This window comes from Engystomops pustulosus, chromosome 1, assembly GCF_040894005.1.
Source record: "Engystomops pustulosus chromosome 1, aEngPut4.maternal, whole genome shotgun sequence".
Taxonomy (NCBI): Eukaryota; Metazoa; Chordata; class Amphibia; order Anura; family Leptodactylidae; genus Engystomops; species Engystomops pustulosus.
In genome coordinates, this window is record NC_092411.1 from 236,553,163 (window position 1) to 236,570,132 (window position 16,970).

The 16,970-nt window shown below is 39.6% G+C and overlaps 1 protein-coding gene across 1 annotated transcript in view; it reads right to left on the minus strand.

Moving 5' to 3' along the window:
* ARHGAP10 (Rho GTPase activating protein 10) overlaps window positions 1-16,970 on the minus strand; it is a 127,740-nt gene that overhangs the window by 3,416 nt on the left and 107,354 nt on the right. The window contains exons 21-22 of the mRNA XM_072121628.1: window positions 2,120-2,266; window positions 655-746 (exon numbers count right to left, since the gene is read on the minus strand). Coding sequence (XP_071977729.1) covers window positions 655-746; window positions 2,120-2,266 — 239 coding nt within the window. The remainder of the gene's footprint in view (window positions 1-654; window positions 747-2,119; window positions 2,267-16,970) is intronic.

Genomic DNA, 16,970 nt, shown 5'->3' on the forward strand with positions numbered 1-16,970 from the left:
ACCTACCATTAGTTTCACTGATGGTAGACGTGTAGCACTTGCATGCTCGTTTCTTAATGCACTAAGTGGAACTGGTTTTATTGCATAAAGAAATGGCACATTTACAAAGAAAACCACTTTTAAAAAATATGTACATTAGTCGGGGGCACTCTGACTGACATCGCCGTGGTGCCTCTCGGTATTCCAGACTTTTAATTTATTTTGCCCCGCACTGTAATTGTACCTCCTGCTCCTGCCCGAGGAGCTAGGAGAGAGCACACGCCCTGATCTATCCAAGCGCCAGCTCTTCTGACGTCAGTGTCCGGCTCCTAGCTACTCAGGCGGGAGCAGGTGGTATAATTACAATAATTACAATGCGGGCGGAGCACCTCGGGATAATTTTGTGTTTGGCGTTTCTTTATACATTAAAACCGTTTCACTTAGTGCATAAAGAATCGTGTAAGTGAAACTGATGGTAGATGTACTTTAAGACTAGTGCATAACGTTTGGCACAACTTAAGATGAGCCCCTTTCACCTGCTTTTGTTGAACAAATATCTTTTACCCTTGATAATTTGAGAATGTTTCTTGGTACAACATGTGGAAGATTTTGTTCAGTAACTATGTAATGTGCCCTTATATTACTACTGAGACATATAGATATAGAATAACTTACCATTTTCAAAGATTTCGCCTACTTGAAATGATAACTCAGAGCTGTGTTCTGCTTCACAGGGGTATACAGCTTTTGCCTTTCTACCAGGGAGGCTATAACAGAAACAAAGTGCGAATAATTGATAATTGATAATAATTGGTGTACTACTCATAGGGGAAAAAATAAACAATACCATTTTAAAAACATCAAATAAAAAATATACAATTAAATTTAATATTATAATTAATTATTTCTGTGTGTCATGGAAAACAAACAATGACATTTTTTTAGGTAGTGCACCAAATGGAAAAAAGTGCACTAAAAAGGTTTCTACCTTAAAAGCCTCTTCCATCCTGGTAATCTATTAATCAAGAAATATTTATCCAGGGGTTAATCATGCTTTTATGTAGGCTAGTAATAGCAGAACAGTGAAAAATGGATATACAGGCAGTTTCCGGGTTACATACAAGATAGGTTCTGTAGGTTTGTTCTTAAGTTGAGTTTGTATGCAAGTCGGAACTGTATATTTTATCATTGTTATCCCAGCACTGACAATTGGATTTTAAAAATGTTGGGTTGTCATAAGAATCAATATTAACACGAAAGCTTCATTGCAGACACCTGTGATAACTGTTACAGCTGATGATTGTAGCCTAGGACTTAAGTACAACAAATTACCAATAGCCAGAGGTCCGTTTGTAACTAGGGGTCTTATGTAAGTCCTGTGTTCTTAAGTAGGGAGCCGCCTGTATATTCCAAGATTGCTATAGTGCTACGTGAGCCCTCTTCAGTAAACTTTGCCTCTGTTCCTCCCCACTTCTGTAAAACCCAACTAGAATCCATCGTCTTCCCTTGTTCAAAGCAGAAGGGAGGGGTTGTGCTTTGTTAAATTAATAGATCTCACACAGGAGAGTGCCACAGTGCTTCAAGACCAGCTACAATCCAGGAATAAAGGCATATCTCACAGCACTGCTGCTACTAACATCAAGGTATGACTACACAGCTCTGCTGGATGGCCACCTAGCATTTTCTACATTCTGCTTCACAAAACTTGTCACAGAGTAGAGTGCAAGAGTTAGACTAGTCAGTCTTATGCCGCACCAGATGAATCATTATGTCTGCTCAATTTGGACTGCTTAGCACAACTTTGCACCTCCTATTAGTAGGACTTGTTTACTCCAGAAACTTTCACCCAAGGTTTGGTGTTTTTGCATAATTTTTGGCACATACAAACATGACTTTTACCCCGCCTTTGTCTTACTAGCGTTAAAAGTGACTAAACAATCTCTAAGACGCTCCATAAATGTGATGCAAGGCTTCTTACACAGTTCTATGGTGCAAACAAAATTCGGTCACCTGGTCTTTAAAAAGTGACACGCAAGACCAGCACCAAACTGTTGGACATCCTGCAGGAGATGGTGGACAGTTGTATGGATTATCCTGTGCTGGAGGTAAGTAGTAACATGTAATAGGCCGCATACTCTACCTCTCTGACGGGAGATCTGGAGGCAGTGCGGTAGATGGTTCAGTGTCTGCAGATGGATCTGGTATGCCTGGAGAGGTAGGTTCTGACGATACTGCTGAAGGTTCACTATTTATCCACGATACCAATGGGCAGTGAGTTACTGGCGTCCTGAAGAAATCATAAGAAATATTTGTGCTGTATGAAATGTTGGAAGGTATAATAGTAGTTTTCAACGTGCAATCCATAAGATCAAAAGCACAACCTGCATAAAACCTGATGTTAGCAGAAGATAGAGAAGAGGAGCTTCTTACCCTTCTCTCTACACGCCGTTACCATGGTACTTAAAATGTAGGCTCACAGTTTAAAACCTCCAAAATACACATTCTAGTAATTTACTGGAGATGGATTAGTAAGTGATTCGGTTTTAAATACCTGAGAACGTGGTTTGACCTAAACTTGACATTTAGACTGCATATTGATTTACTGACATCTAAATTATACACCAAACTGAGATCACTTTATAGAAATAAATCTCGCCTTAGCGAGAAAATGCACTGCTCAGCATTTACGAATATCCACAAGCACTGGAGATACGCTGGAAATCCTCCTGTTACACAAGAAAAGAGGGGATTGCTCTGGGGATGTTCATCTACCGCCTGAGCCGTGAAAGTATAACGCATAACCCCATAAAAAGCAGCAGTGGCTATTGGATATGTATTACCCATAGAGAGATCCCCATCTGGCTATGCGGCTCATGGACCCGTTTTGTACTGTTCCCAAATGTCCAGTCCAATATACAAACAGTCCAAAATAGAGACGATAAAGAAAAAATAAGATTCCTAGGATTATCACAGAATAATATAAATACAGTATTTTTCGAATTATAAGGCGCACCTGACTATAAGGATGAATGACCAGCAGGTGGCAGACCTGTGCACAGTTCAAGGCAGCTGTTATCTGTAAGTACGGTTCATATATAAGGTGCACTGGAATATAAGGCCCACTTTGATTTCTGAGAAAATCTAAGGATTTTTTGTGCGCCTTATAGTCCGAAAAATACAGTAATCAGTATTTCTATAGACATATAAATTAAGACATTACAGAGTACAAACAGTCATATGGAACAACAGGAGTTAGGGCCCTACTCGAGAGAGCTTACAGTCTATGAGGATGAGGAGGTGACACAAGAGCTTACAGTCTGTGGGGGTGACAAGAGCTTGTATAATGGTCCAGAGAACAGTATTAAATAATTTCATAAATACTGCTGCTTGAACCAGTCATCAGCCGCCATCTTATATACAAAGTGAATGGGGCTGCAGAGATGCCTGGGGCTTGGTATCCGATGTTTGGTGGATAACGGGAGGAAGAGACAGGATGGGTTAGTAAAGAGAGAGTTGAAGTTTCATACAGTCAGGGAATGTGAAAGGCTTGCCCAAAGAGATTGGTATGAACAGCACATTTGGAGCTTTGGAGGAACTCTGCACAACTTCCTAACCTGTCACCACTAAACCAACAGTCTCCTCAGGAAGGGTATGAAATGTAATGTAAATGTTCTAGTGAAGTGACTGTACAGCACTGGCTCAAGAAGGGAAGTTGGTCAGTGTTTGTTTTCGTACATTTGCTTAATGAAGACCCGTCACCGGAATTTTACCACTCACAGCATTGATGGAACGGTTAAAAGTCCTCCCAATATGACCAAAAATTATCTAGAACTGAGGCACTATATCTTAATTACAGCTTTTTTTCTGATATGCACTTTCAACAGGGAGGTAAGTGTTGTTGTGCATGTTCTTAATGACGAGTTCCCTTTAAATGTTACAATTTCTATAAAGCTGGATAACCCCTTTAATGAGATCTATATACAACATGTTTTTATGATGACTTCATGTTTAAAAATACATTTACAATGCAGAAGCAATTTCTGCTGTTCTGTCTTGTAGTTTATGGTCGGTCTGTGTACAGAGCCGCTCTACATGTCAATGACACAAGTTAAAATGACAAACCGCAGACTGACATCCGCCTTGATCTGCGGCCAGGTCTGGATGTCTATTCTCAACTTTCATTTGCATAAACTTTTCCACTGATATCTAAAAGCCTTTTTTGCTCATCTAAAATATCTTAAGTATTCCAAACTCAATACCAAGTCAGATGCCAGCACCATTACCACATTACCCAACAATTTCCCAAGTGCTGTAGGGACCATACAACAGTGTCATTGGCTAATAATACAATAGAATGACAAACCTGCCTTAGTGTATTTAGTACATCTCCCAATCTCCGCAATTCATTGCAGACGTCTCTGGAAGTGATTGACAGGTGGAGAATTGAATGTTACACACTAAAAAGTGAAGCCAGATATTTTTACAGTGACTTTTAATTACAACCTACAGGACATCCTGCCGCAGGTCCCCACAATACTCTGCAGCCATGTAATTGTTTCCTAATAACACGCTGAGCCCTCCGATATCAATGAGCTTTCACTTGTTGAAAAGCAGCAAATAACAAGTATGTGAAGGGATGAGACGAGTGAGAAGGAAACATTTCAGTAAGGGATTAGATGGGTTGTAAAGCATTGCATTACAAGTAATAACCCTCCCTCCACTTTTAGGAAGAGATAGGTAACCAATTACTGTAAAAAGATTTAAGTGGATATCTGGATTGTAACCAAGGCAACAGCAAGAAAGAGTAGTTCAATGTTGAGAGCTTCAGAGAGTGTTACAGACTTCTATGTTAAAACAGCAGTCTCAATCTACCGATACAGATCAATGGACACCATTACCAGGAACCCAACTATGGGCTTCATTCATTTTACCTGTCATCTCAGTGGACTTCATATACATCAATGATAGAGGAAAATCTATGCATATGCAAATATATGCAAATTCTGCACATATGTACAGTCATATTTTATAAAGTGTATTTTTTTTTATCATTAATAAGGATAAATATATTAAAAAGAAATCTACCATCAACCTGGGATAAAACAGGGACACGTCCTCATAGATTCGGCCACTGTGACTGTGGAAATCTTCTTATAGTTGTTATCCTTCCTTCTAAAATCCACTTTTAAAATTATTAAAGGGTTCTGAGGGGGTGTTACCAGACCTCCTCTATGCTGCAGCTTTACAGGATGTTACAACATCTTCGCCTCTACTCCCTCAGCACTTTCTGCTACCTGATGTAATCTCACTGCAGCAGAAGAAGTGTCAGCACACAGTGGAAGGGGGCAGTGCTCTTACACAGTCTTAAAGTCTGGTAACACTCCCTAGAGCCCTTCTGGCTCATTAGCATAATTCCTAAAGTTGATTTTAAAAGGAAGGAGGACATGGATGACAAATATTAAAAGGTCACCAGAGTAAGTGTGCCTGTTTAATCATGATAGCAGACTGGTTGATTTTTCTAGACATTGAAAAAGTCTCTGGAAAATAAATATTTTTATAAGAATAACCAAAAAGTTTTATCAGTGCACATAAATTATATCCCTTCCTTTTTTTCCATCACGTTTACTGCTTGAGCAACTTTCCAAAGAAAAGATGTTCTGTAGATGTAACTTGCCTAGAGTGAGCCATAACTCTAATGCCGTCAGGTTCTCCGTACACCTCAAGTAGTAAAACGACATAAGGTAACATACAACTATTCCCTTGTGTCTTCTTTTCCCTCTTGACTTCCCAGCTTACAAAACACACATATGTGTGTAAAGAAATTTAGATAACAAAGGTCAGAACTCTCCTAAGTATTAGGTTATATTAATAAAGAATTTCCTTTTAGAATGAAATGTGTGGAAAAAAATAAACTCAATAATCACCCATTATTTTTCTGCATATACAAGACTGATGCTGGTTTCTAATCCCGCGTCCACTCTTGATATCCATGTCCGTAAAGTCAGGCAATTACTAGCTGCATTGGTGACTCGCCTCTATTTGATTGGCTTAGCAGGCATTTCCTGTGTGTCACGACTGTGCCAGCAAGTAGAGAACAGCTCAACCAGGCAAGTGTTAAAGGAAATCTACCACAAGGGTTAAGGAATATATGCAGATGAGCCTGAGCAACTCTGAGCTCAATTAACCGCTACGGAGCGCAGGAGCCCCTCAAGCTCATTTGCATACAATCCTTAATCCTGGTGGTAGATTTCCTTTAAATGCAGAAATCTGTAAAATGGCAACTTAGATTTATTTAGTTAATTATGTATTTGCCCTACAACCAATCTGCCTCTTACATAGCATTTCATCCCTCGACTCAACCCCTGGAAGTTTTGTATATGGTATCAGGATCCATTTTGATCTATTTCTCAGACACAAGTAAAATCAGTTGTTCCTGTAACAGTAGAGACAAATGTGCCCTACTAAACCTGCACAGAGCTAGAGGTTTCATTGTATGAATATCTACAGTGCCCTAAAACAGAAAAGCTAAAAGCATTTATTGTGTAAAGCTATAATACATAAAAAGCCCCGAGTCGTTCTACAGTTTAAGAAACAGTTAAAAGGGAATAGCGCAGAGAGGTCTTGGAAACTTTTTACAGCAAAATATATACGTGGAACACACAAAAAATACTGTACCTCAAATATCTGTTTGAAGTTGCTAATGCCTAAGCAGGAGACCGCAGAGAGGAAACACTCTGGTTATTGTGGATATTAGCTGAGTGACAGCAGACATAACATTAAGACTAATGGGGATCCATTCACTCCTCTGATATACCACAGTAATTATCCTCTGCAGTTTTGTTCCACTTAGAGCACCGCTTTCCTTATTTCAAAAAACCTGCAGTTTAACTTTGAAATGAAAAGATCTAGTGTAATATAAAAATCCATTTCTTTACTTGCAGCAAAAGTTTTCAAAACCAAGTACAAAGCCACGCGGCACCTCACTTCAGAGGATTATGCTCTCCAGTGCAATCACCGCGCGCCATTATCTCGTTCACGCCGCGAGCTGGAAGGTTAACGTCATGTTTTCTATTTATCTGTGTATTTAAGTCCCTCAGTCAGACCAAGGTACTGAAAAAGTGTGTGGGTTGTGGGGATGTATAGAATAGAAGAAACGCATAGCATGGACAGGAACAATGCCAGCCGGTAGTAGGTAGACATTTTCTTCTTGCCGAATGAGCCATTGCAATGAAACCAATTGTAACGTGCAAAGAAATCTACGTTAGCAAAGACTCAAGGACTGCACGAACTTTATCATTAAAATGTACTGTGTTTTTCCCACCTAGATGATTTCTAATGGCTGGGTAGTATCTAAACCGATTTACATTGATTATGGTGAGAGGTGTTTTACTTCCCTATGAACCTACAATAAATCCTTCATGTGAAAGCAGATCTATTAGATCTCTTATGCCAGATCTGATAGGCTGCAGAACATATAGATTTGTAGGATTTATTTTATCATTTTAGGTTTAAAAAAAACTGGTGGTCTCTGACATTAGGACACCCGACTTACAGACGAAACCCTAGTTACACACGGGCAACTAGAACAGCAGTTTCCAGCTAGAGGCTAGGAGTCGATAGTGGATTAAAAAGACATATGTTTAGTTCATCCATTTTAAAGGGATCCATGACCTTATCCATGAATAAGGTCTAAACTAAAATGTAGGCTTGCTTTTAGGCCTTTTTTTTGGTCCAATGTGCTACGTGTTTAGCACAATGCTAAAATGGATTAAACATATGAATTTTTAATCCACTACCGACTCTTAGCCTCTAACTGGAAACTCCTCTTCTAATTTCATTTCTGCTGCACTTGTGGCCGAGGTAATCCGTGCCTGAACATCTGAAGTTGGAGCAATGTGGACTGTTTGCCTGGGGTTGGTGAGCTGATCATACGTTACTATTTTCTAGTTACAGACCAACCTCTCTGCCCAATGTGACATCTGGTGAAGATCTCTGCACCTTACAGCTGATCATTGCAGCCTGGGACTATAGTCAAGCAAATTTCCAGCATCCAAAGAGTTTCACCACAGTTCACAGTTAGCAGAGAGGTCAATTTATAACAAGGGGTCATCCGTAATTCAAAGATATTGCCTTCATCTTCATTATATAAGCGTAGAGGCCTATATTTAAAAAAAATATATGGCCCTTTTTTAAATATACCCATAGGATAACTGAACAAGACTAAACATGGTGGCAGTCATAGGATTCTCTTGTGTGTAATATGACAGATGGCATCCTGCAGACTGCCCAGGTATTTAGCACATACAGAGCAATATATTGAAGAGCAGAACATGTATATGGGTAGTATATCTTCATACAGTAGCCATCTCCTAATATATAAACAAAAGGAAAAAAAATGATATACCTTGATATGAACACACTTCTTGAGCTAAGAGAATTCAACTGTACAATAAAAAAGGTGAAATTATTATTTAGTTCCCAATAGAATCCAACCAGAGGCCATGAGATATCATGGATGTAGAAACCAGGTGCATAAATGAACCATCTATAGAGCACTTGGGGAATATTTGGGTAAATGACTAATACGATTATGTGTACGAGTCTTTACCAACACACACTAAATAGGTGAAGATAAATTTGGAGAGAGCACTTGTCACTTAAAAGTTGAGGAAAAACCAAGCGGCATCTCTTGTGTGTGGATCTCAGGAGGGAATAAAAACACATAAGAAGTCTCAGCACAGGAAGTTTAAACCGTCAGAAAAAGTGCTGAAGTACTATACTGGTACTGCCGGGAATAGGATTTTTATAATTTAAGAGGTAAGGTTATCACAAAAGAGCAAAGGCGGTGGACACAGAACTGAAAAGTGTTATAATTAGATACACGCTGGACTAGCAGGTGATCAAACATACCTTAAAACTTACAGAACAAGGTCTGAAAACCTTGTGGAGTTTTAAAAGTAAAACCAGCCTCATAACAGAGGCTACAAATGTGTTAATAAAAGGGAAATTTGGTAAAGACTAAAAGAAAAAAAAAATTAAAATACTGGAGGAGATGACCGACCTAAATATGCCAGGATTCTGTCTCAATTCACAACACAACTTGTCCACATGCCTCAAGGGTGCTTGACTTGGCAGAAAATGGTGGCCCTGACATGGACATATGCTACCTCTCCAAGCTCTGGGACCTGGACTACTAGCATCGTAATCAAAAATTGATGCTAAGAGGTCCACCCTCATGGTCAGCTTTAACATCTCATCATGTGTGCAGCCTTTCAGGGATGTATATAGAAGCATCATTGTTGAAGTATGAGATGACTATGGATGTCACAAGCAGAAATGCTGCAGGTAACTTGACTGCTACCTTGGAAAACTATTGCTTCCTATCAGATCACATCCATGTCTAACCTTTTCTAGTGGACTGGTATACTGAGGAACCTTCTGTGACAAAACACTATACAAAGCCTTACCCTATATTCTGGGTGGACATCACACAGGATATAGGACATTTCATATTTTAAGTCACAACCGGCACTCGAAAGCTCAACTGCAGAGTTTGACTGGATGTTTAACACAGATTTTCTGATAAATGTACCAAAAATGTTTATAAAATACCATAATGCTTTTTCTATTCTCCAACAGAGGTCCCTTGGTGAGATACTTAGTAGTGGATTATTACATGGGTGCTTTGGGCGGCAACCCAGGGCCCATATTTCTAGAGGGCCCATGTTTTCATAAACCATGCACCAAGTTTGATACCGCCAGTAGAGAAAATAAAGAGGGGGACCTCCAGCCATGAAATCCTTATTCATGTGTGTCAGCTCTCTACACATGTTTACAGGAAGCCTCCCAGGAGCACTGAAGATCATCTAAAAGTCCTTAAAATTGTGGGACCGTATGTAGGAAATAAATATCAAACCATTAAAATAAATAGATTCCTAGTGGTCCCACAATTTTTATATAGCTGAGGGCTTTTCGTGGTCTTGATCTGTCCCTTGAGATACTGTCCCCTGACAAAAACAATATTTCCGATAAGTAAGCAGCTGGAACATTACAAGTGTCACTGCAGTCTATAGTAACATAAGTATCAGCATGGTAACCTCAGGATTGGACGCTTTTCTGCTTAACCATAAATTTTAAATTACAAAAGAAAAATAAAAGAACACAATCAATATTTTCAAAGGGTCCTTAGTGGGTTTTTTGTTTTCCCTAAAATATCTTGCCATAAACATACTTCTCCTAATATACAACAATCCTGAGAGCACTTTATATTGTTTCATCATTCTGGAAGAATTTTACCAAATTTGATTGCAAACAATGTAACATGTTTACTCTTTCTATACACATATTGTTATTGCTTTAATCTGTATAGTTACTCTCCCCCGATTCTCCTAGATCAGTGGTGGCGAACCTATGGCACCTTTCTGTGGCACCCGGGCCATCGCCCCAGCACACCAGACAGGATTCTTCCTACAGTTCCAAGCAACTTAAAAGATGCTGCTTTCAGTCATATTTTGATACTAACTTCACTACTTTAGACTGTAGGAAGAGGGAGAATGAGTAGACAGGGCCGAATTATCTTTGGAGGTCCTCCTGCTGGCCCAACAATTTTCACTGTGTACAGAGGGACACTGGAAAGAAGCTAAAATGATGCAAATTTTCCATCTTTCTACTCCTCAGGAGGCCAATAGGATTGAAAGTTGTTGAACAGGGAGCTATATGTTACTGCTTTAATTTCTGGTTGGCACCTCGCGATAAATAAGGGGGGGTTTGGGTTGCAGTTTGGGCACTCGGCCGTTAAAAGGTTCCCCATCACTGTCCTAGATCATATAACCAAAGTGCATGAATAATAGTGAGTAATCACTGTATTTCTCCAATTCTAAAAGATTAAAGCATCAAGGAGAAGAAGGGGGGAGGCTGGCTGTACACTAAGGGGACGGACGGACAGACTGGCTGGCTGTACACTAGGGGGACGGACGGACAGACTGGCTGTAAACTAGCGGGACGGGACTGGCCGGCCGTATCCTGGGGGGGGGGGGCTGTCTGGCTATATACAGGGGGGTCAGGCTGTATAACGGGGGAGGGGCTGGCTGTATACTGTATAAACTTATTGAACGGCTTTCGCAGAATTTTATTTTAAAATATGTGGCGCTTATGGCTTTCTCAGCCAAAAAGGTTCCTTACCCCTGTTCTAGGAAGTTGGAATCAGAATATGGCGAAACCGCAACATTTTTTTCCAACAGTAATATTCCAACTTCCTGCACCGACCGTGGGAGGTGTCAACGTTATAACACAGCAGGAGAGAGCCTAGCCCACAAGCTTGCTCCTTAAGCCCGCTACAACACCACGAGATACTAAACCGTTGTGGTGCACAGAGGGGTTAAAACGGGATTGGACAGTTATATCAAACTTTAAACAGGATAAGTCAAGCTGCCCAGGGGGTCACTTCACCTGCATTTCCTAGTGGCTAATTAGAAACTAACAGGGTATATTATGAGTGGCCCAGTTAAGGACGTATACTTACGCAATTAAAATTTTGTATAAGTGGCCAACACATTGAAGGTTGATTTGGACAACCTTTTAAAATGACTTGAATTTCTTCCTCATCAAGCACCCAGTTTCACATGCTTATGGAAATAGTCAAATTACAAAAACTTTTACTGCCACTAGATTTAATTTCAAATTTACTGCCAAGAAGATAGTGTGCGCCATGCTATAAGGTTATGACCATATACTCGGCATTGCCCCAGGAGGCACTTCAGGCTCTACGTACATGGAGACAATCCTCTGAAGCATTATTAGCAGATTTTCTGAGAGAGTAAAAACAAACAAATGATACTGATCAGCAGAGTTTATCACCACTTAAATCTTCACAGATAAAGGTTTCATGTTATGTTTTCCTATTATAATTAGATTTCAGAAGAAAAACCATGCTGCTTCACTGTACGACTGCCAAGATTGATGCAATTTATAAATAAGGCAGGAAATTAAACTTCGGAAAGACGACACATTGTATACCATGAGTTCACTTCACCATCGAAATTTACAGTTAAAACGGTTAGAGTCGGTGCATAGATTTATTGTGGTGTAAAGCGTAAGAGTGGCTTTCCTTATCTACATGTTTTACAGAACTTAGCGATATATCCACCTGGCAGGAGGAGCGGGATTATCCATCCAATCTAAGCTGTGTTTATGAAATCACCAATGCGTAAAATGTGAACAAGTTATTTGCTAGGATAGAGACTAAAATGTTTCCAGAAAAAATTGAGTATTCCACATTGATATTTTGTGGCATCCTATCTCACAGTTACCTTGTTCTGTAGAAGAAATTAATAATTTATGGGGATTCAATTCAGCTAATATTTTTGGCCTTGCACACGGTCCTAAAAACATCCCCCTGTGACAAACGTTATTAAAGAAGTTCATATAGAAAACTACTTACAGATGTGCCCATCGTCACCCAGGCAAAGATTTGGATAACCGCTTCCCGCTGATTTTTTGCTGCCCTCCTTTAAAAATCTATTTTTATTTTTTTTTAGTGCAAGGAGCTGTATAAGGGCTTGCTTTCCGTGTGACAAATAGTACTTCCTAGTGATGATATTTAAAATTCCATGCTGTGTAATGGGAAATAAATTCCAAATATGTTGAAATTGGAAAAAAACACATACGGGCCAGTTTCTTGTGGGCTTTGTTTTAATACATTTCACTTTGTGCTCCAAATGACCCCTCCCATTTATGGCACAATCCCGTGGATACAAAATTTAGATTTTAGAATTTTATTTTTATTAAAATCTTTTGTACTAAAGATTTCACCATATTCTAACGCTAAGAACTTTTTTTCATGCTACGATGTATGGAGACGTTTAAGTTGTCATTTTCTGCAGGCTGAGCTGATATTTTTATTGCTATAATTTTGGGTACTGTACAACCTTTTGATAACTTTTTATTCCAATTTTCAAAAGTTGGGCGCTCTTTTCCGTTGAGGAGGGTTCACTGATGGGAATAACCATTTTTATATTTTGATATGGATGCTTGAGTGTGGCAATATGCTTTTTTTGTGATATTTATGTCAGTTCTAGGTAAAGAGGGGGGGGGGAATAATTTTATATATTTTTTTAATTTCATTTCAACTTTTTATATACAGTATTTTTCAGAGTATAAGGAACACCGGAGTATAAGGCGCACCATCAATAAATGCCGGCTAAAATGTCTAGGTTCATATATAAGGCGCGCTGGACTATAAGGCGCACCTGATTATAAGGATAAATGACCAGCAGGTGGCAGACCTGTGCACAGTTCAAGGCAGCTGTTGTCTGTAAGTACAGTTCATATATAAGGCGGACTGGACTATAAGGCGCACCTTTGATTTCTAAAAAAATCAAAGGTTTTCTTGTGAGCCTAATAGTCTGAAAAAAACGGTATATAAAATTATATATATAATTTTTTTTTTTTTTTTACTGTACCTAGGGCAGTGATGGCAAACCTTTTAGAGACTGGGTGCCCAAACTTCAAGCAAAACCTACTTATTTACCAGAGGAAAGGAAGAATCATGGGGCAGTTCCAATCAGTCAAGGATACGTCACTTGAGAAGAGCTGCATCCCAATTCTCTAGGACTGCAGGAAGATTTAAGTCCTGTCTGGTGAACTTTGTCCTGGGGTGACAGACTGGGTGCCCACAGAAAGGTCCCCTAGTGCCACCTCTGGCACCTGTTCCATAGGTTCGCCATCACTGCCCTAGGGGGTCTGATTGCACAGACCATATAGAGACCTCATGCACATGACTGTGTAGTTCACACAAGGTGGGGCGAGAAAGAAGGAAGAAACCTCATCCCTGCCCTCTCCTGCCCCCCCCCCCCCCCCCGCTTAGCTTGGTCACTGTACGTTGAGACACTGTGCACACAGACCTTACAGATTATGCCGATTGACAGGAAATGGAGTCTCATATAGAATGGATCGTCTCTCCCGCAATGGCTTCACATGCATAATTTATTCGGTTAACACTTGTGATCAGTGGGGGGAGGGGAGCAGTGTTTGCATATAGGCCCACAACAGAATAGCAAAATAATTTTTTGTTTTAAAGATAGTTATTTCACCACAACATATATTTTAAACTGGGTGAGAAGATAAAACAAGTTAAATCTATATATATAACAAGCACACTGACCACAACCATCATTATACAGCCTAATTTTAGTATATGTGGGAAAGAACCAATTCACATTTCCGTTAGGTCTTCATTTATTTCCTCTAGTTATTTTGAGCCAAAAACCGAAAGTGGTCATACACACAGAACAGATACAAGTCTTTGTAGCAACTACCAAGAGCGATACAAGTTAAGACTTGTATCTGTTCCGTGTTTAACCACTCCCACTTTGGGTTAACTGAAGAAAGTAACTGAATGCAACTAACGGAGATGTGAATTGGGCCTAAGAAAGTTAAAGCCACATGATAGGACACAAATTGGGTTTGTTATTACCTAATCAAAAATTATTTGTGAACCTAGTTTAACTTTTATAAAACTATAAGCTAAGAATTTGGCTGTTCACTATATTACATCCCCATCGATACACCAATTCAGATCTGGTTAACCCCTTAACGCCGAAGCCACTTTTCACCTTCCTGACACGGCCCATTTTTTCAAATCTTCCCTCTGACACTATAAATGGTTATAACTTTGGAACGCTTTAACATATCCAAGTGATTTTGAAATTGTTTTCTCGTGACACATTGTACTTCATGTTAGTTAAAAAATTTTGGTGGAATGTTTTGCATTTATTTATGAGAAAATCAGATATTTGGTGAAAATTTGGAAAAATTTGCAATTTTCGAAATTCAAAATTTTCAACTTTTTCCACACATGAGTCATAACACCAAAAAACTTAATACTGTATATACTGGCGTATAAGACTACTTTTTAACCCCTTAAAATAATGGCTACAGTGGGGGGTCGTCTTATACGCCGGATATACGGGGGCCGCACTGTGTGAGGTGTTTTTTTTCCCCGTCAGCGCGCAGAGAGCCGCTTCCTGGGACCGCCGTGCATGCGCGGCAGTTCGCCTCTCACAGTCATTAGAAGAGCCTTAGTACGCGCTGACGGGGCGGCGCGTTGTATGCTAATGCAGCCACCCTGTCACAGCGGTCGACGTCACAGAGCTGGGGGTCACAGGCGGCACTTACAGAAGCATGTCGGATCTTCATTAATATCGCAGCTTACAGTTATGATCACCAGGCACTTGCTCTCTTGTTTGTTTTGTAAAGTTTTAAGCAGACTTTTTTTCATTTGGGAGAGGGGTAGTCTTATACACTGAGTATATACCAAATTCTATATTTTTAGGGCAGAAGTTGGGGGTCGTCTTATACGCCCAGTCGTCTTATACGCCGGCATATACGGTAACTAACATTCACCGAATGTCTACTTTATACCTCCGTGGTTTTTTATGCATACTCTTATTTTTGTAGGATGTTATGGGGCTTTGAACGTTAGGTGCAATTTTTCACATTTTCATAAAAAAAGCAAAATCCTGCTATTGAGGGACCTGCTCTGGTTTCAAATCACTTTGAGAGGCCTAAATAAGTAAAACCCCATAAATTACCCCATTATAGAAACTACACCCCTCAACGTACGTAAAACAACTTTTATGAAGTTTGTTAACCCTTTAATTGGTTTACAGGGGTTAAAACAAAAATCGGATGCAATTTCGAAATTGCATTTTATTTGGCTAAATTAATGTGTTTTTCATAAAATGTACAAATTCTCAGTGGATAAAATACCAAAACGCTCCAAAAAATTTGATACCCAATCCCCCCTGCATATAACAATCCCCCATATGTGGTGGTAACCTGCTGTATGGGCACACGCCAGGGCATCGAGGGGGGAGCTGCGCCATTCAGAGCAGATTATGCATTGTCACTTTTTATTGGCTATACAGGCAGTCCCCGGGTTACATACAAGATAGGGTCTGTAGGTTTGTTCTTAAGTTGAGTTTGTATGTAAGTCGGAACTGTATATTTTATCAGTGTAATCCCACCCAGAACTTTTTTGGTCTCTGTGACAATTGGATTTTAAAAATGTTGGGTTGTCATAATAATCAGTATTAACACTAAAGCTTCACTACAGACACCTGTGATAACTGTTACACCTGATCATTGTAGCCTGGGACTAAAGCACAATAAATTACCACTAGCCAGAGGTCCGTTTGTAACTAGGGGTTGTATGTAAGTCGAGTGTTCTTAAGTAGGGGACCGCCTGTACAATCTTTATTTTTTTGGCAATTTGGACATATAAGGGCTTATTTTTTTGCGAAATGAGATGCACTTTACAAATACTTCATTTAAGTGGGTCTGTAGCTTTTCGATGAGATTTTATTAACTCTTTAATGTATGGAGGAAAAGAAAATTGTCAATTTGGGGTTTCTTTTTTTTGTATATTTTGGGGGTCGTACACCATACACTAAAAATATTATGATATTTTCATTCTATAGATCACTACGATTACGGTGATACCTCATTTATATAGTTTTTCATTTATTTTTACAATTTTACTGGAGAAAAACTAATATAGAGGAAATCTCATTTGTTTCTGCATCGCCATCTTTTCGGGAACTTAACCTTAATATTTTTTGGTTGACAGAGCTAGTTTAGGGCTTATTTTTTACATGTTCAGTTGTTCTTTCAATTGGTACCATTTTGGGGCACATAACTTTTTTTGATCACTTTTTAGAACATTTTTGTGAAGGGATTTTATGAAAATTTATATTTTTGCCGAGTTTTTCGGGTTTTGTTTTTACGGCGTTCAACGTACGGGTCCAATAATGTTTCTGACTTATTGTACAGATTGTTACGGACGCGGCAATACAAAATATGTGGGGAGCATGCTGCGCATGCTCAGTGTGTCACAGCCGGGTCCTGCCAGAAGGCACAGACCCGGCACCCGGAAGAAGATCGCGCAGCCCCGGGCACTGGCAGTCCCGGGGCTGCGATCAGAGCAGCGGGAC